At 39.9% G+C, this 21594-nt stretch overlaps 1 protein-coding gene across 10 annotated transcripts in view; it reads right to left on the reverse strand.

Moving 5' to 3' along the window:
* Positions 1–21594, reverse strand: part of CFAP92 (cilia and flagella associated protein 92 (putative)) — an 88751-nt gene that overhangs the window by 32445 nt on the left and 34712 nt on the right. For all 10 annotated transcript variants that reach the window (XM_049861743.1, XM_049861749.1, XM_049861741.1 and 7 more), the window contains 2 exons: positions 17032–17178; positions 13405–13589 (listed from right to left, as the gene is read on the reverse strand). In XM_049861743.1, the coding sequence (XP_049717700.1) occupies positions 13405–13589; positions 17032–17178 (332 nt within the window). The remainder of the gene's footprint in view (positions 1–13404; positions 13590–17031; positions 17179–21594) is intronic.

Here is a 21594-nt window from a genome sequence, read left to right on the forward strand (position 1 = left end):
GAGGCTGGGGAGAGAGTTCCTTTTGGAAATTAAGACTTTCAAAAGCACCGTGAATATAGGGGAATTGAGAAAGCCACATGCGAGACCAGGGTAAGATGCATGTACAGAAATTACCTGAGAAGACCCTGTGCTTTCATCTTGGGGATACCTAGGCTCATTGCAATTCTGGCTAAGTGTTGAATGAGAGCCCAAGCACAAAGCCAATTTGCAAAGACTGGGACAGGTTTTTGGTAACATTTTGTTTTCTTTTGTTGTGTTTTTTTTTCCCCATCCCTGGCATTAGAGAAAATCTTTGCCAAAACATTACCTGAACTCAAGCTAAGAAACAGAATCTCCAGTATACACATGTCCAGAAAGGTAATCTTTGCAAAAATAGTTAGGGAAAGTCACTAAACAAATGGACTGCTACAGCCTTCAACAATCATAAAAAAAAAAAAAAAAAGCAAAACCCAGGGAAGGGGAAGAATATGATTTCCAAACCTACCACATTATAATACTCAAATGTCCTGGTTTCAACAACAACAGCAAAAATCACACAAAAAAAGAAACAAGAACACATGAGGAATGTGCTTCTTAGTTCAATCAACTACATGAGACCAAATGGGCAGCTCCTGTCCAAAAGCAAGATGAGAAGGCAGGAAGAGATAGAAACTGGTCAAATGGACACAGGGAACCCAGGGTGGAAAGGGGGAGTATGCTGTTACCTTGTGGGGATTGCAACCAATGCCACAAAACAATATGTTTATAAATTTTCTGAATGAGAAAAAAGAAAAAGAAACAAGAAAGGCTGACCCACTTACAATAACAAAATAAAGTGACAAAAACTATCCTTATAAGGGACTTACTAGATAGGCTTTAAAACAATAGTATTAAATATGCTCAAGAGCTAAAGAAAATAAGAATAAAGAACTAAAGAAAATCCAGAAAACAATACAGGGACAAATGAGACTATGAATAAAGAGATAAAAATTTTAAAAAGGAACCAAACAGAAACATGGGAACTGAAAAGTACAATTGCTGAAATGAAAAATTCATTGGAAGAATTTGTTAGCAGATTTGAGTTAGCAGAAAAAAGAATCAGTGAACCTTAAGATAGGACAATTGAAGTTACTTAATCTGAAGAGCAAAAAGGAAAGAGAATAAAGAAATGTGAACAGAACCTAGAGGACTTGTGGGATACCACCAAGTGGACCAACATATGTATTATGGGGATCAAAGAAGGAGAAGAGAGAAAGGGGTAGAAAGACTATCTGAAGAAATAGTGGCTGAATACTTCCCAAATCTCATGAAAAACATGAGTCTACATATCCAAGAAGCTCAACAAACTCCAAGTAAGATAAACCCAGAGATCCACAGTCAGATACATTATAATCAAGCTCTTGAAAACCAAAGACAAAATCTTGAAAGCAGCAAGACAGAAGTGAATTGTTACATACAAAGGAAACTTAATTAGGTTAAGCACGAATTTCTCCTCAGAAATCATGGAGGCCAGAAGGCAGTGGGGTTACATATTTAAAGTGCTGAAAGAATTCTATATACAGCCAAACTGTCCTTCAAAAATGAGTGTGAGATTAAGACATTCCCAGATAAACAAAAGCCGAGGGAGTTCATTAGCACTAGACCCTGCAAGAAATGCTAAAGAGAGTTCTTAAGGTTAAAAAAAAAGGCACTAAACAGTAACTTGAAGCTCTATGAACTAAGAAAAGGTCTCCAGTAAAGGTAATTCCATGGGTAAATACAAAGGCCAATTTTATGCTATTTTTGGTTTGTAACTCTATTTGCTATGTCCTACATGATTTAAAATATAAATGCATATAAAAATCATTATAAATTTATGTTATTGGGCACACAATGTTTGAAGATGAATTTGTAGGGAGGAGCAGTATAGGAACAGTTTTTGTATGTTATTGAAGTTAAGTTGGTATTCATTTAAACTACATTGGTATAAATTTAGAATTTTAAATGTGATCCCAATGGTAACCACCAAAAATATTTAAAAAAAAATATATATATATATATATATATATATATATATATACACAAAAGGAAATGAGAAGGGAATCAAAATGGTTCACCACAAAAATCAACTAAACCAAAAGTAGGTAGTATTAGAGGATATGTTTAATTGATTTTTAATAGTGTAACATATTTATTCCCTTTCAACTATATGCTATCTACAAGAGAACCACTTTAGATCCAACAACTCTGGTAGGTTGAAGGTGAAAGGACAGAATAAATATTCCATGTAAATAGTAGTCAAAGAGAGTGGGGGTGGCTCTAGTAATATCAGACTTAAGTGAGTATCTGTTACAAGAGAGAAAGAAGCACATTACATAATGATGAATGTGTCAATACATCAAGATATAAAAATTGTAGATATGTATGCACCTCATAAGAGCCAAAAAATATATAAAGCAAACACTGACAGAATTGAAGGGAGAAATAGTTCTACAATAATAGCTGGAGACTTCAATACACCATCAATAATAAAGTATCTACACAGAAGATCAATAAGGAAATACAGGACTTGAACAACACTATAAATCAACTAGACCTAGCAAATGTATATAGAGCACTCCACCCAACAACACCAGAATACACATTATTCTCCAGTGTACTTGGATCATTCTCCAGGAGAGGCTAACGTTAAATCACAAAACAAGTCTCAATATACTTTAGAAGAACGAAGTCCTAGAAAGTATCTCCTCCAACCACAATGGAATGAAATTAAAAATCAATAGCAGAAGGAAAACTGGAAATTTACAAATATGTGGAAATTAAACAATGGACTCTTAAACATCCAATGAATCAAAGAAGAAATCACAAGGGAAATTAGAATATGCCTAGAGACAAATGAAAATGAAAACACAACATACCAAAACTTGTGGGATGCAGCAAAAGCAGAGCTCAGAGGGAAAATTTATAGCTGTAAATGCATACAATGAAAAAGATCTTAAATCAATAATCTAATTTTACACTTTGAGGAACTAGAAAAAGAAGAATAAATTAAGCCCAGAGACATCAGAAGGGAGGAAATAATAAGGATTAGAGCAGAGAGAAATGAAATAGGGAACAGAAAAACAGTAGAGAAAATCAACAAAACCAGAAGTTGGTTCTTTGAAAAGATCAATAAAATAGACATACCTTTAGCTAGACTGATAAGAAAAAATGCAAAGAGAAAATATTAAAATAATAAATGAAACTGGGACATTACTACCAACCCCACAGAAATAAAAAAGATTCTAAGGAGGCGGGGCCAAGATGGTGGACTAGGTGGATGCTACCGCGGATCCCTCTTGCAACAAAGACTTGGAAAAACAAGTGACTCGGTCACATACATAACAATCTACGAACCCTGAACAACAAACATAGATTTAGAGACGGAGAACAAGCAAATACGGGGAGGCAGTGATTGTTTTCAGAGCCTGGAGCCAGTGTACCAGTCAGGTGACCTTCGGCGCCCGATTTGGGGCAGAGCCCAGGGGGGCAGACAGCACAAACAAGGGGCCCAGCCCTGGCCCCCGAACTCATTCCGGGAGGGGGCCCAGCCGGTTCGCTCAAGCGGCGTGGCGACGCAGCCAGTGGGAGAAGTCCCCGGGAGGCAGTGACTGGTCTTGGAGCGGGGAGAGCAGCGTCCCAGCCAGGGAGCCGTCCCGCCGGCATTTTGACAGGGCGCGGGCACGGCATAAGCGCAGGGAGCTGCTCCACCCCCCTGAACTAACCCCGGGAGGGGGCCCAGCCAGTTCGCGCGAGCGGCGTGGCGACGCGGCCGGTGGGGGAAGTCCCCGGGGGGCAGCGACTTGTCTTGGAGCGGGGAAAGCGGTGTCCCAGCTGGGACGCGCGGTCGCGGCGCAGGCACGGGGAGCTGCTATGCTCACCTGAGCTGACCCGGGGGGGGGGCCCATCCGGTTCTCGGGGGCTGCTCGGCGACGCGGCTGGCGGGATGGGGAGTCCCCAGGAGGCAGCGACTGATTTTGGAGTCGGGAGTGCACCGTCCCAGTAGGGGAACCTTGACATTGGGCGTGGGGCTGGCAGCGGAGGATCTGACCATGACTCCAGCAGGCCAGACCCCCCGGGGGCAATCTCCACACAGCCAGCACACATAGGCGACGCGCCCTGTGGAAATCTCAGATATAATAGTCATTCCAAGCAAGACAAGCAACTCTGGCTATATTCTGAGGTGCTACCCTCCTATCCCTCTGATCCCTCCCCCACCCTCCCCAGGCGGCTTCATTAACATCCGAATAGCCTGAGCCAGAGGGAGAACTCTGATAGGGATCTGACTGCATTTTTTTTTTTAGCGGATTTGCTGGAAAAACTAGTTTCCCAGTGATGGCTCGGAGACAGCAGTCCATATCAAACCACATAAAGAAGCAGACCATGACAGCTTCTCCAACCCCCCAAACAAAAGAATCAAAATCTTTCCCAAATGAAGATACAATCCTGGAATTATCAGATACAGAATATAAAAAACTAATTTACAGACTGATAAAACTGTTGAAGAACTCAAAAAGATTATTCAAGAACATAGTGGAAAAATTAATAAGTTGCAAGAATCCACAGAAAGACAGCATGTAGAAATCCAAAAGATTAACAATAAAATTACAGAATTAGACAACGCAATAGGAAGTCAGAGAAGCAGACTCGAGCAATTAGAATGCAGACTGGGACATCTGGAGGACCAGGGAATCAACACCAACATAGCTGAAAAAAAATCAGATAAAAGAATTTAAAAAAATGAAGAAACCCTAAGAATCATGTGGGACTGTATCAAAAAGGAGAACTTGCAGGTGATTGGAGTCCCAGAACAGAGAGGGGGGACAGAAAACACAGAAAAATACTTGAAGAACTCCTGACACAAAACTTCCCTGACATCATGAAAGACGAAAGGATATCTATCCAAGATGCTCATCGAACCCCATTTAAGATTGATCCAAAAAGAAAAACACCAAGACATATTATCATCAAACTCGCCAAAACCAAAGATAAACAGAAAATTTTAAAAGCAGCCAGGGAGAAAAGAAAGGTTTCCTTCAAGGGAGAATCAATAAGAATAAGTTCAGACTACTCAACAGAAACCATGCAGGCAAGAAGGGAATGGGACGACATATACAGGGCACTGAAGGAGAAAAACTGCCAGCCAAGGATCATATATCCAGCAAAACTCTCTCTGAAATATGAAGGCGAAATTAAGATATTTACAGATAAACACAAGTTTAGAGAATTTGCAAAAACCAAGCCAAAGCTACAAGAAATACTAAAGGATATTGTTTGGTCAGAAAACCAATAATATCAGATACCAGCACAATACAAGGTCACGAAACAGAACGTCCTGATATCAACTCAAATAGGGAAATCACAAAAACAAACAAATTAAGATTAATTAAAAATAATAATAATAATAATACACATAACAGGGAACCATGGAAGTCAATAGGTAAAAGATCACAATAATCAAAAAGAGGGACTAAATACAGGAGGCATTGAACTGCCAGATGGAGAGTGATACAAAGCGATACAGAACGATACAAGTTAGGTATTTACTTAGAAAAATAGGGGTAAATAATAAGGTAACCACAAAAAGGTATAACAACTCCATAACTCAAGATAAAAGCCAAGAAAAACATGACAACTCAACTAACATAAAGTCAAACACTATGAAAATGAGGATCTCACAATTTACTAAGAAAAACGTCTCAGCACAAAAAAGTATGTGGAAAAATGAAATTGCCAACAACACACATGAAAAGGCATCAAAATGACAGCACTAAAAACTTATTTATCTATAATTATGCTGAATGTTAACGGACTAAATGCACCAATATAGAGACAGAGAGTCACGGACTGGATAAAGAAACACGATCCATCTATATGCTGCCTATAAGAGACACACCTTAGACTTAGAGACACAAGCAAACTAAAACTCAAAGGATGGAAAAAAATATATCAAGCAAACAATAAGCAAAAAAGAAGAGGAGTAGCAATATTAATTTCTGACAAAATAGACTTTAGACTTAAATCCACCACAAAGGATAAAGAAGGACACTACATAATGATTAAAGGGACAATTGATCAGGAAGACATAACCATATTAAATATTTATGCACCCAATGACAGGGCTGCAAGATACATAAATCAAATTTTAACAGAATTGAAAAGTGAGATAGACACCTCCACAATTATAGTAGGAGACTTCAACACACCACTTTCGGAGAAGGACAGGACATCCAGTAAGAAGCTCAATAGAGACACGGAAGACCTAATTACAACAATCAACCAACTTGACCTCAGTGACTTATACAGAACTCTCCACCCAACTGCTGCAAAGTATACTTTTTTTTCTAGCGCACATGGAACATTCTCTAGAATAGACCACATATTAGGTCATAAAACAAACCTTTGCAGAGTCCAAAACATCGAAATATTACAAAGCATCTTCTCAGACCACAAGGCAATAAAACTAGAAATCAATAACAGAAAAACTAGGGAAAAGAAATCAAATACTTGGAAAATGAACAATACCCTCCTGAAAAAAGACTGGGTTATAGAAGACATCAAGGAGGGAATAAGGAAATTCATAGAATGCAACGAGAATGAAAATACTTCCTATCAAAACCTCTGGGACACAGCAAAAGCAGTGCTCAGAGGCCAATTTATATCAATAAATGCACACATACAAAAAGAAGAAAGAGCCAAAAGCAGAGAACTGTCCCTACAACTTGAACAAATAGAAAGTGAGCAACAAAAGAACCTATCAGGCACCAGAAGAAAACAAATAATAAAAATTAGAGCTGAACTAAATGAATTAGAGAACAGAAAAACAATTGAAAGAATTAACAAAGCCAAAAGCTGGTTCTTTGAAAAAATTAACAAAATTGATAAACCATTGGCTAGACAGACTAAAGAAATACAGGAAAGGAAACAAATAACCCGAATAAGAAACGGGAAGGACCACATCACAACAGAACCAAATGAAATTAAAAGAATCATTTCAGATTACTACGAAAAATTGTACTCTAACAAATTTGCAAACCTAGAAGAAATGGATGAATTCTTGGAAAAACACTACCTACCTAAACTAACACATTCAGAAGTAGAACAACTAAATAGACCCATAACAAAAAAAGAGATTGAAACGGTAATCAAAAAACTTCCAACAACAAAAAGCCCTGGCCCGGACGGCTTCACTGCAGAGTTCTACCAAACTTTCAAAGAGTTAACACCACTACTACTGAAGGTATTTCAAAGCATAGACGGAATACTACCCAACTCATTCTATGAAGCCACCATCTCCCTGATACCAAAACCAGGTAAAGACATTACAAAAAAAGAAAATTATAGACCTATATCCCTCATGAACAGAGATGCAAAAATCCTCAACAAAATTCTAGCCAATAGAATCCAACAACACATCAAAAAAATAATTCACCACGATCAAGTGGGATTTATACCAGGTATGCAAGGCTGGTTTAATAGCAGAAAAACCATTAATGTAATCCATCACATAAATAAAACAAAAGATAAAAACCATATGATCTTATCAATTGATGCAGAAAAGGCATTTGACAAAGTCCAACACCCATTTATGATAAAAACTCTTACCAAAATAGGAATTGAAGGAAAATTCCTCAACATAACAAAGGGCATCTATGCAAAGCCAACAGCCAATATCACTCTAAATGTAGAGAACCTGAAAGCATTTCCCTTGAGAACGGGAACCAGACAAGGATGCCCTTTATCACCGCTTTTATTCAACATCGTGCTAGAAGTCCTAGCCAGGGCAATTAGGCTAGACAAAGAAATAAAGGGTATCTGGATGGGCAAGGAAGAAGTAAAGTTATCACTATTTGCAGATGACATGATCTTATACACAGAAAACCCTAAGGAATCCTCCAGAAAACTACTGAAACTAATAGAAGAGTTTGGCAGAGTCTCAGGTTATAAAATAAACATACAAAAATCACTTGGATTCCTCTACATCAACAAAAAGAACACTGAAGAGGAAATAACCAAATCAATACCATTCACAGTAGCCCCCAAGAAGATAAAATACTTAGGAATAAATCTTACCAAGGATGTAAAAGACCTATACAAAGAAAACTACAAAGCTCTACTACAAGAAATTCAAAAGGACATAATTAAGTGGAAAAACATACCTTGCTCATGGATAGGAAGACTTAACATAGTAAAAATGTCTATTCTACCAAAAGCCATCTATACATTTAAAGCACTTCCGATCCAAATTCCAATGTCATATTTTAAGGGGATAGAGAAACAAATCACCAATTTCATATGGAAGGGAAAGAAGCCCCAGATAAGCAAAGCATTACTGAAAAAGAAGAAGAAAGTGGGAGGCCTCACTCTACCTGATTTCAGAACCTATTATACAGCCACAGTAGTCAAAACAGTCTGGTACTGGTACAACAACAGGCACATAGACCAACGGAACAGAATTGAGAACCCAGATATAAATCCATCCACGTATGAGCAGCTGATATTTGACAAAGGACCAGTGTCAGTTAAGTGTGGAAAAGATAGTCTTTTTACAAATGGTGCTGGCATAACTGGATATCCATTTGCAAAAGAATGAAACAGGGCCCATACCTCACACCATGCACAAAAACTAACTCCAAGTGGATCAAAGACCTAAACATAAAGACTAAAACGATAAAGATCATGGAAGAAAAAATAGGGACAACCCTAGGAGCCCTAATACAAGGCATAAACAGAATACAAAACATTACCAAAAATGATGAAGAGAAACCCGATAACTGGGAGCTCCTAAAAATCAAACACCTATGCTCATCTAAAGACTTCACCAAAAGAGTAAAAAGACCACCTACAGATTGGGAAAGAATTTTCAGCTATGACATCTCCGACCAGCACCTGATCTCTAAAATCTACAGGATCCTGTCAAAACTCAACCACAAAAAGACAAACAACCCAATCAAGAAGTGGGCAAAGGATATGAACACACATTTCACTGAAGAAGATATTCAGGCAGCGAACAGATACATGAGAAAATGCTCTCGATCATTAGCCATTAGAGAAATGCAAATTAAAACTACGATGAGATTCCATCTCACTCCAACAAGGCTGGCATTAATCCAAAAAACACAAAATAATAAATGTTGGAGAGGCTGCGGAGAGATTGGAACTCTCATACACTGCTGGTGGGAATGTCAAATGGTACAACCACTTTGGAAATCTATCTGGCGTTATCTTAAACAGTTAGAAATAGAACTACCATACAACCCAGAAATCCCACTCCTCGGAATATACCCTAGAGATACAAGAGCCTTCACACAAAGAGATATATGCACACCCATGTTTATTGCAGCTCTGTTTACAACAGCAAAAAGCTGGAAGCAACCAAGGTGTCCATCAACGGAAGAATGGTTAAATAAATTGTGGTATATTCACACAATGGAATACTACGCATCGATAAACAGTGACGAATCTGTGAAACATTTCACAACATGGAGGAACCTGGAAGGCATTATGCTGAGCGAAATTAGTCGGAGGCAAAAGGACAAATATTGTATAAGACCACTATTATAAGATCTTGAGAAATAGTAAAAACTGAGAAGAACACATACTTTTGTGGTTACGAAGGGGGGAGGGAGGGAGGGAGGGAGAGGGGTTTTTTATTGATTAATCAGTAGATAAGAACTGCTTTGGGTGAAGGGAAAGACAACACTCAATACGTGGAAGGTCAGCTCAATTGGACTGGACCAAAAGCAAAGAAGTTTCCGGAATAAAATGAATGCTTCAAAGGTCAGCGGAGCAAGGGCGGGGATCTGGGGAACATGGTTTGAGGGGACTTCTAAGTCAATTAGCGAAATAATTCTATTATGAAAACATTCTGCATCCCACTTTGAAATGTGGCGTCTGAGGTCTTAAATGCTAACAAGCGGCCATCTAAGATGCATCAATTGGTCTCAACCCACCTGGAGCAAAGGAAAATGAAGAACACCAAGGTCACACGACAACTAAGAGCCCAAGAGACAGAAAGGGCCACATGAACCAGAGACTTACATCATCCTGAGACCAGAAGAACCAGTTGGTGCCCGGCCACAATCGATGACTGCCCTGACAGGGAGCACAACCAAGAACCCCTGAGGGAGCAGGAGATCAGTGGGATGCAGACCCCAAATTCTCATAAAAAGACCATACTTAATGGTCTGACTGAGACTAGAGGAATCCCGGCGGCCATGCTCCCCAGACCTTCTGTTGGCACAGGACAGGAACCATCCCCGAAGACAACTCATCAGACATGAAAGGGACTGGTCAGCGGATGGGAGAGAGATGATGATGAAGAGTGAGCTAATTATATCAGGTGGACACTTGAGAGTGTGTTGGCAACTCTTGTCTGGAGGGGGGATGGGGGGATAGAGAGGGAAGCTGGCAAAATTGTCAGGAAAGGAGAGACTGAAAGGGCTGACTCAATAGGGGGAGAGCAAGTGGGAGTAGGGAGTAAAATGTATGTAAACTTGTATGTGACAGACTGATTGGATTTGTAAACGTTCACTTGAAGCTTAATAAAAGTTAAAAAAAAAAAAAAGATTCTAAGAGAATACTATGAACAACTGTAATATCTAAATAATTAGATAATGTAGATGAAATGACCCAAGGTGTTTTTTGAAGGCTAGCATGTACCAAAATTCCAGACTCCCAGAAGGAAAACAGGTGTGCAGCATAAACCATATTTTTTGCATAAACACGTAAGGCATAGTGATCCACTCTTATCACAGAATGGTTGGAACTCCCCTGAAATGCAAATTCCCGTATGCTAGTCAAGGCCAAGCTTGCAAGCAGACCTTTTAAGGATAGTAGTGTAAGGCCTGCTATATTAACTCTTTTGTGCACACCTGGTATAAAAATAAACAGGGAAGAAAAAGTATCAAAAAAAAAATTAGAAGGCCAATCCAGGAGATTCAACATCTAAATAACAGGAGTTCTAAAAAGAAGAAAGAAAAGGAGGAAATAGTTAAATAATTCAAGACAATTTCCCAGAATTGAAGGACATAGTCTGAAAAGGCTCACTGGTTCCTCCAGACTGATGGATAAAATACACCCACAGTCTTCCAGTCCTGGGCCAAGATAGGATAGACACACTTCTCCCTATTTCTCCTGCTGAGTACAGCTAAAAACCCTGGGCATTATATATAAAACAAACATAAGAAGACTCTGAAAGATGGAGAGAAGAAGCATCCAAAGAACAAGATATGGTGAGTTCCTTCAGATTTTTATTTGGACTGGATATTGGAGAAGCCAACAATTGAGAAATGCAAATGGCAGCAGGCAGAAAAAAGCCTCAAGAAAAGCCAGCTTTCTCCAAACAACCAACCAATAAAGGGACAATCTAGCAAGACAGAAAACTTTTAGATAATTAACCACCCAACCTTAAACACTATGGAAAAAACACAGCCTTATCCTCACCCCCTTAAGCAAAGGCCAAATTGGGAGCCTGGACTTCCACCCTTGTCTGGCTGTAACAAGCTGCCCCTTGCTACCCCCCTCACTGAGATGGTATCAGAAAAGTAGGAAGCTAGGACTTCCATTCTTCCCCAGTGGTAACAAACCACCCTCCTCCCACAGTGTCAGTGGAGGCCAGGAATGAAGGAGAAGTAAAGACATCTCAGACAAGGGAAAACTAACTGACCCTAAAAAAAATGGTTAAAGGAAGTTCTTGAAACAGAAAGGAAATGATAAAAGAAGAAATCTTAGAACATAAGAAAGGAAGAAAGAACAATGGAAAAATTATGGGTAAATACAATACACTTTCCTGTTCTTCTTGAGTTTTCTGAATTATGTTTGACAGTTGAAGCAAAAACTATAACATCATCTGATGTGTTTTCAGTATATGTAGAGGAAGTATCTAAGACAATTATAAATGAGGGAAGGTAGAGAAATTTAAAAGAAGGTAAGGTTTCTACACTTCACTCTAACTGATAAAATGTCAACATAAGTAGAGCGTTATAAGTTATGTAAGCATAATACAATTACTAGAGCAACCACTAAAAATCTATACAAAGACATATACTCTAAAATACTATAAAAAAAAATCAAAATGGTATTCTAAAATTTGCTTAAGTAACCCACAGGAAAGCAGGAAAAAGAAAACAGAGGAAACACACAGAAAACAAAAAATGAAATGGCAGACTAAAGCCATAGCAGATCAATAATTACATAAAATGTAAATGGTCTAAAATACACAGCTAGAAGAAATTGGCAGAGTAAATAAAGAAACACGATTCAACTTTATGCAAGGGCATTATAATGAGTGAAAAAAAAAGCCAATCTCAAAAGGTCAAATACTGGATGTTTCCATTTATATAACATTCTCAAATCGACAAAATTATACAGATGGAGAATAAATTAGTGGTTATCAGGAGTTAGAAATGGTGGGACTGTAAAAGGATAGCATAAGGGAGACGTGGTGATGGAATACTTCTGTAACTTGATTGCAGTGATAGTTACATAAATGTACACATGTGACAAAATGGCATAGAGCTAAACACACATGTTGTACCAATGTCACTTTTCTGGTTTGACATTATACCGTAGTTATGTAAGATGTAACCACTGAGGGAAACTGGGTGAAGGGTACATAGGCCCTCTTTGCAAATTCCTGTGATTCTAAAATTATTTCATATACATATATTAAATAGAAATATATGTATATATCTATATCAAGACACATCATTAAGCAGTTTCAGAAGACAAAATGAAGGTTCTACAAGGTTTGAGAGAAGGTATAGGGATGAGACTGCTTCAGACTTCTCAACAGAAACACAGAACATAAAATGGTGATGGAATAATGCCTTCAGAGCTCTGAAGGAAATTGATTTTTAACCTACAATTCTAATCCCAGCCAAACTATCAATGAAGTATGAGGGTAGAATAAAGCTGTTTTCAGACATACGTTATCTCAAAAAAATTATCTGCCATCAATCTTTTCTCAAGAACCTGCTAGAGACATCCTCCATCAAAACTGAGAGCAAACAAAGCAAGAAGACGTAGAACCCAGGAGTCACAGATCAAACTGAAAGAACGAAAAGAGAATCCCCAAGATAAACATAAATGCTGAAACTGGTTGGTTCAAAATGAGTAAACATCTAAGTGAGCACTGCTGCTGTAACAAGAAAGCCTAGGGACTTCTTTTGAGGGGAGGATGGTCACCTACATTTGAAGAGCACACGTGGTGTAGTGAAGAGACCTTGGACATGGTAGCTCCTAATCCTAGGACTCTCTTTCATATCTTGCTGTGAGATTCTAAGTGGTAAAGTAGTGATGATAATCACACTTTCCACATAGTGCCATTGGGAGTATTAGAGATGATGTGTACTGGGCAGCTGGCTGAGAAGAGGAACTCTTAACTTTTCTGGCTTATATTCTTACCTCTAGTTCATGAATGGGCACAGGTTGTGATGGAAGGCAGGAAGCACACTTGATCTTTATGATCAGGGGGTTTAATTCCTGCCTTTGTTCTTCATTCATGATAGGTACCTCTGTTTGTAAAGTCAAAAAACAATCTAAAATGCTGGCAGTCCTCTCATTGCCACGACTCACAACAGTCTGCCATCCTGTGGGAGAAATATACACAGCATTAGGCCTTAACTCATGACAGCCCCAAGACAAGCACCGAAGGGTCAAGTAACCTGAACAGGGCCAATGATAAAATTACAACGAAAAGAGGAAAACTTAAAAAAAAAAAAATGAATTGGGAGAAGTTTACAGACACCATGCTATACACCAGTGTTTTTCAAACTGAGGTCCTACAAGTTCTGTAAAAAACTCGTTGCCATCAAGTCAATTCTGACTCATCTGCAAAGAGGTTTTGTATGGGAAGGTGTCAGGGACACTGCCTAACAGATACTCAAGAAGATCAGTTCTTCTCCTTTCAAAATACTTGTAAATATATTTCCAAAGCACACAAGAGCTAAGTCACTCACACTCAGAAAGTGGAGTCACTTCTAAAACAAGTCATGGCCTAGTGCGTGCCACAGACATCAGGGCAGGCTAGGAGCATGAAGCAGGGTGCCCTTCTAGGGCAAACTCCCTGCTCTCGCTTACTCTCTTCAACAAAACCGCCTCATTAAGGCCATAGCTAATTGTGATTTTCTTTTTATAACTTTGTAATCCTTTTCATATCAAAGACTGCTCATGTTAGAAGAAATCCCTGTGGAAATTCAGAGATGGCAGCCATTATTCCAGAGCAGGGTTCTTGGCCTTGGCACTATGGACATTTGGGAGCAGATAATTCTCTGTCATGGGGACTGTCCTGGGCTTTGTGGGGTGTTTAGCAGCAACCCTGTGCTCTACCCAGTTGATGCCAGTAGCACCCTCCTCCCCGAGGTGTGACAACTAAAAATGTCTCCATACATTACCAAATGTCCCCTGGGAGCAAAATCACTGGATTGAGATCCCCTGTTCCAGAGTCGTGGGAGGAAAATGTAGCAGTCTGCTTCTGTAAGGATGCAGTTCTACTCTGTCCTATAGGGTTGCTATAAGTTGAAATCAACTCAATGGCAACAGGTTTTTGGTTTGGTTGCAAAGTAAGGGAAAAGGTGGGAGGGAACAGGCACTGTACCTACAATTGCCACACGTTATCCTGAGCTAATGTTACCCAGTCCTCAGAACAGCCCTGTGTGGTCGCTATCATCGGTGCTTTATAAATGGAGGAACTGAAGCTCAGCGATATTAAGTAATCATCCAAGGCCTCTTGGCTAATAAGCTGTGGAACCAGGATCCAAACCAATCCTGCCTGGCCAAGCTTACCCCTCTGCTCTATGCCATACCACCTCCTTTCAAAGTAAGAGCCACTCCAAACACAGAATCTAAGTAGAATCTTATCGGGTTACTGGTCAACCAATATTTACTACTAAGATAGACAAGATCTATGGCCTAATTTGAAACCGAAGATGATTACCAAAAACAATTATTCTGGTTTTAGAATAGATAACTGATGCTACCATTTTAGGGCAAGAATGAGCATACAATTGGCCCACTATGCTGAGGTCACTCTTGGTTTATGCCAATAAACTATGTCTACAGTATAAGGTGGCACAGTGGTTGAGAGATGTGGCTACTAACCAAAAGGTCAGCAGTTCGAATCCACCAGCCACTCCTTGGAAACTCTGTGGGGAAGTTCTGCTGTGTCCTAGAGGGTCGCTATGAGTGGGAATTAACTCGATGGCAACAGGTACAGTATAAGGGAGGTGGTTTATCTTTCTGTTTTCCTGGTTAGAGGCCCAGTCCTCTGCATCTCACCCAATGAAATGTCCTGGCAGGAGCAGCTGCCACCTCCACACTGACCAGCTCTCGAGTCCTACGGTGTGCAAAGTTCTGTGCTAAGCAGTCTGCGCACATTATCTCATGTGATCCTTACAACAACCCTCTGAGGTGGAAATTATCACCCCTGTTTTACAGATGAGAAAACTGAGACCTAGAGAAAGCAGGGAACTTGCTGGTAAGTGACTGAGTCAAGATTCAAAGTGTGGCTGTCAGCACTGCTCTTGCACTAACTGCCATATTACACAGCCAGCATAGCACGGGTTAAAGTAGAAGGGAGGCTGGACACCGTCAGTTTCACCCTGCTGGGAATAGTCACACACAGCAGGCAGAGACAATCCTTACTCGGGCAGCAAAACTAAGAAGCAACGTTAACCCAGACCCACAGCGGGGCAGGTCACACACAGCTCACCCACCGAAGGACCACCGATTCCTCTCCGGGATTCAAGGACTAAGGAGACATCTTACCAAAGACTTTTGCTCAAAGCAATGCACGCAACAGTTGTGTGGGAGCCTGGTACTTGTGGAGCACAGCATGTGAATGGGCAGAGATCCCTGTGAAAATGTACTCACTTCTCTAGAAGAGACTGAACGCTACGAGAAAATTAAGGCAGTCAGAAAGGACCAACTTTAGGTGAAAGCTGGTTTTCAAAACTCTGTTTAAAAATGAAAACTAAAAAGCTAATAGTATTTCCTCAAAATGTATCGACATCAGCCCAAAGGCTTGTGAAGATTATGGTTTTCCCGACCCCTGTGGAACTGAACGCGACACTGTTCACTTTTTGGGGTTTGGCTCCCAATTCTACAAAAGCTTTTTTCCATCTCAGAAAAGACCAAAGTCTACGGTTCTGCAGAATGGCCAGTAGAGGGCGCACATTCAACATGATGGTCAAAAAATGGAAGAGGCTTGAGAGGATTTTCTCGAAAAAGAAAAAAAAAAGTTTTTTTTTTAAACCTTACCCTTTTCTTTTTTTAAACAGCCACATAATGTTACCCAAAATATATTCTAAGCTCTCCACCATCAAAATATATGGATAGAATAAATATCTATTCATTATTTACCAAAATGTAGAAAACCTAGTTTATAAATTGTGGTAGATTTTATAAAGCAAAAGAATTAAAATTCTGTTCTGGCACTGAGCTGTGTGGCCTTGGGCAAGTTACTTAACTTCTCTGAGGTTTTGTTTCCTCACTGAAAAAATGATGACAATGATTACTTCCCCGCTCCCAATACCACCTCCACCACAAGTTTATTGAGAAGATCAGAGTTTGATGAGAAGTAAATTATTTGGCATATGTAAGGTGCCTGGCACCTAACAGATGCTCAGTAAAAACTGGTTCCCTTTCCTCAGTCCCTTTACTAGATTCCTTTGGAAAAAATATGTAGTAAATATTTATAAAAATCAGCATCTTATTTAGCAAACAAAATTACCACATTTGTTATTCTCACAGGTTTACTTGAACCTTGGAATCAGACAGACCTGAGCTCCGATCCTGGCTTCATACTTACTAGTTGTGTGATCTTGTACAACTTATTTAAAACCTCTCTGTGCCTCCGCTTCTTCCTCTGTAAAATAGAGACAATTATACCCCCTCCCCCCACTGCCTTGAGGTTGCTGTGAGGATGAAATAAAGCAACCAGAACAAGGGCTCAGTCACCGTGAGCATCCCGTTTATGGAAACCCGGCCTCCTGTGACAAGACAACAGTACTGCTGGGGTGTGGGGTTAGCTACCGGCAAGGAGTGGCATCACTGCCAGCTGGATGGAGAAGACACCCTGCTTCCAGTAGCCTGTCAGTTTGGAATCACCTTCCTCTTCTATTTTCGATCGCTTCCTTCTCTTCTGGATCTTCTTTTTCATGTCAGAATCTTTCCTTTTAACTGTGAAATCAGAGAAGGAAAGAAACATTAGTAGGTCTTCTCCTAGCTGGCACACAGGATGTGCACATGCTGCAGAGATGAAGAAAGGTTCCATAAGCTCTCGCAGGCGAGGCTGCTCTTTGACCTGCTGCCCCTTCCCAGCAACCAGAAGAGGTGCCAACAGTCCAGAACAGACCAGTTCTTAGGTGGATGCAGGAGTGTTCTGAACCCCCAGCTCTGCTGGTACCCAAGAATGTGGGCAGAGGGAACTAAGGCTGCCACTATAACAACAATGCCACAAGGTCCTGAAAGTTCTCCTCTGAGTAGCTCTTAGCCAGTGTATGGTTAAAGTCTGGACTTTGGAGTTGAACAATCAGAGTTCCTGAACTAGCTCTAACTCTTGTACTGTGTGACGCTGGGAAAGAACCCCAACCATTTTGAGCCTTAGTTACCTCCTCTGTTGAACACGGGCAACAGCACCTGCCTCCCAGGGTGTTGAAAAGAGGAAGTGAACAAAGGTACATAAAATGACATATAATGATGTGTGCAAAGAGCTGGAGATGGAAAACCAAAAGGGAAGAACATGCTCAGTGTTTCTCAAGCTGAAAGAACTGAAGAAAAAGTTCAAGCCTCGAGTTGCAATAGTGAAGGATTCTATGGGGAAAATATTAAATGACACAGGAAACATCAAAAGAAGATGGAAGGAATACACAGAGTCATTATACCAAAAAGAATTAGTCGATGTTCAATCATTTCAAGAGGTGGCATATGATCAGGAACTGACAATACTGAAGGAAGAAGTCCAAGCTGCTCTGAAGGCATTGGCGATAAACAAGGCTGCAGGAATTGATGGAATATCAACTGAGATGTTTCAACAAACGGATGCAGCGCTGGAGGTGCTCACTCGTCTATGCCAAGAAATATGGAAGACAGCTTCCTGGCCAACTGACTGGAAGAGATCCATATTTATGCCTATTCCCAAGAAAGGTGATCCAACTGAATATGGAAATTATAGAACAATATCATTAATATCACATGCAAGCAAAATTTTGCTGAAGATCATTCAAAAACGGCTGCAGCAGCATATCGACAGGGAACTGCCAGAAATTCAGGCCGGTTTCAGAAGAGGACATGGAACCAGGGATATCATTGCTGATGTCAGATCGCTCCTGGCTGAAGGCAGAGAATACCAGAAGGATGTTTACCTGTGTTTTATTGACTATGCAAAGGCATTCTACTGTGTGGATCATAACAAATTATGGATAACATTGGGAAGAATGGGAATTCCAGAACACTTAATTGTGCTCATGAGGAACCTTTACACAGATCAAGAGGCAGTTGTTTGAACAGAACAAGGGGATACTGATTGGTTTAAAGTCAGGAAAGGTGTGCGTCAGGGTTGTATTCTTTCACCATACCTATTCAATCTGTACTCTGAGCAAATAATCCGAGAAGAAGAACGGGACATCAGGATTGGAGAAAGACTCATTAACAACCTGCATTATGCAGATGACACAACCTTGCTTACTAAAAGTGGAGAGGACTTGAAGCACTTACTAATGAAGATCAAAGACCACAGCCTTCAGTATGGATTGCACCTCAACATAAAGAAAACAAAAATCCTCACAACTGGACCAATAAGCAACATCACGATAAACGGAGAAAAGATTGAAGTTGTCAAGGATTTCATTTTACTTGGATCCACAATTAACAGCCATGGAAGCAGCAGTCAAGACATCAAAAGACACGTTGCATTGGGTAAATCTGCTGCAAAGGACCTCTTTAATGGGTTGAAGAGCAAAGATGTCACCTTGAAGACAAAGGCGCGCCTGACCCAAGCCATGGTATTTTCAATCGCATCATATGCATGTGAAAGCTGGACAATGAATAAGGAAGATGGAAGAAGAATTGAGGCCTTTGAATTGTGGTGTTGGTGAAGAATATTGAATATACCATGGACTGCCAAAAGAACGAACAAGTCTGTCTTGGAAGAAGTACAACCAGAATGCTCCTTAGAAGCAAGAATGGCGAGACTGCATCTTACATATTTTGGACATGTTGTCAGGAGGGATCAGTCTCTGGAGAAGGACATCATGCTTGACAAAGTACAAGGTCAGTGGAAAAGAGGAAGACCCTCAACGAGCTGGATTGACACAGTGGCTGCAACAATCAGCTCAAGTATAACAACGATCGTAAGGATGGCTCAGGACCGGGCAGTGTTTCATTCTGTTGTGCGTAGGGTCACTATGAGTCAGAACCGACTCGACGGCACCTAACAACAACAACAACACATAAAATGCTTAGCTCAGTGCCCAGCTCATATCAAGAAGAAAATGGAGATAATACAAATCTATGCTCATTAAAAACATAAGCTATTGATTCAGTGACATAAAGATCAGTGGAACAGACTAGAAAGCCCAGAAACCGATCCACATACACAGAGGAACTTAATATATGGCAGGGGTGGCATTTAAAATCAGTAAAAAGGACGGACCAGTCAATACATTATATTGACTACCCATTTGGAAACAAATGAAATTATCAAGCTACCTCACACTATGTGCAAAATTAACTGCAGACTAAAAATGGAAAGCAAAAACTTCAAAATCATTAGAAGAATACATAGGAGACTATACTGGCGTCTGAATGAGGAAGTTCTAAAACATCACCAAAACTACAACCTAGAAAGGAATAGTTAAAACAAATAACTGGTATACAAGGCACCATAAGTAAAGTAAGAAGATACAGATCCCAGTCTGGGATGTTTGCAATGCACGTAACTGACATAGCATAATTACCCAGAAGATGTAACAACAAAGCATATAGATAAATAAGAAAAAATTCAAAAACCAATAGAAAAACAAGCAAAGAAACATGGAGGCAAATAAATTAAAAGGAAATCTGAATGATCAAATAAGCTTATGAAACATTATCCAGCCTCATCAGGAATCAGGAATGAAATGTCTGACCACATAAAGCATGGGTGGCCACATGGAGAAGGAGGACTTTTCAGATGCTGCTGGTAGGAGGGTATTACGGATTGAATTGTTTCCCCAAAAAAATGTGTGTCAACTTGGCTAGTCCATGAGTCCCAGTATTGTGTGATTGTCCACCATTTTGTCATCTGATGTGATTTTCCTATGTGTTATAAATCCTACCTCTATGATGTTAATGAGGTGAGATTAGTGGCAGTTATGTTAATGAGGCATGACTCAATCTATAAGATTAGATTTTGTCTTAAGTCAATCTGTTCTGAGATATAAAAACGAGAAGTGAGCAGAGAAGTGGGGACTTCATACCACCAAGAAACAAGAGCCAGGAGAATAGTGCATCCTTTGGACCCAGGAGTCCCTGTGCTGAGAAGTTCCTCAACTGGGGAAAAGTGTTGACAAGGACCTTCCCCCAGAGCCGACAGAGAGAGAAAGCCTACCCCTGGAGCTAGCACCCTGAATTAGGACTTCTAGTTTCCTAGACTGTGAGAAAACAAATTTCTCTTTGTTAAAGCCATCCACTTGTGGTATTTCTGTTATAGCAGCACTAAATAACTAAGACAGAGAGTAATTAGGTATGATCTGGAGAGTAGCTATTTACTGGAGAGTACTTACTGGAGAGTACCTATTTAGCTAGATGGCTACATCTAGCAATGGTATGGAGAAGGCACATCTCTTGCGCCCCAGGAATTCCACCAGATAAATGCCCTAGTCTTGCACACATGTGCGCCTGGAGACAGATGCAAGGATGCTCACTGCAACATTGCTCGTGAGAGCGAAATATTGGAGACTATGCAAATGTTCCTCACTGGGGACCAGATGGAAAAAGAGTGGTACATCCATCTAATGTCTACAGACATTACAGTGAAGAAGTTGGATCTGCATTATCAACACTAGTTAATCTCAGAAAAAAAGTTGAACGTAAAGAGCAAGCTGCAGGAATATAGGAACAGTTTGAAGTCATTTCTATAACTCTAAAAACAAATCAATACACTGTTGTGTGAATGTGAGAGAGAGAAAAGGAAAGGAAAAGGATCACACCAATTTCTATGTCCGGGCAGAGCATGCTTCTCAAAAAAGGACAGGACACAAAAAGGACTTGAGCTGTATCTGTAAACTTTATTTCTGAAAAATAAAGAAAAAATAAAGAAACAAAGGAAATATGGCAAAATATTAACACATAAATCTGAATCATGACTACATTATTGTTATATTTTTCTGTGAACTTTTCTATGTTTAAATAATTCACAATAAAAAGAGTGGTTTGAAAAATTCATGAAAATGCTTAAAGAACATTAAAAAGAATGAGCTGTTTAAACTGGAAAAGAGAAAACTTAGGAGTTGAAAGGTGTTCAGATATGAAAGTGTGGACTAGACTGTAAGGGCCTTAAAAATAGGAAGTAGTTTTATTCAACTGTATCTCCAACACCTAGCCTCAGATTGTTGA

This window comes from Elephas maximus, chromosome 20, assembly GCF_024166365.1.
Source record: "Elephas maximus indicus isolate mEleMax1 chromosome 20, mEleMax1 primary haplotype, whole genome shotgun sequence".
Lineage (NCBI taxonomy): Eukaryota > Metazoa > Chordata > Mammalia > Proboscidea > Elephantidae > Elephas > Elephas maximus.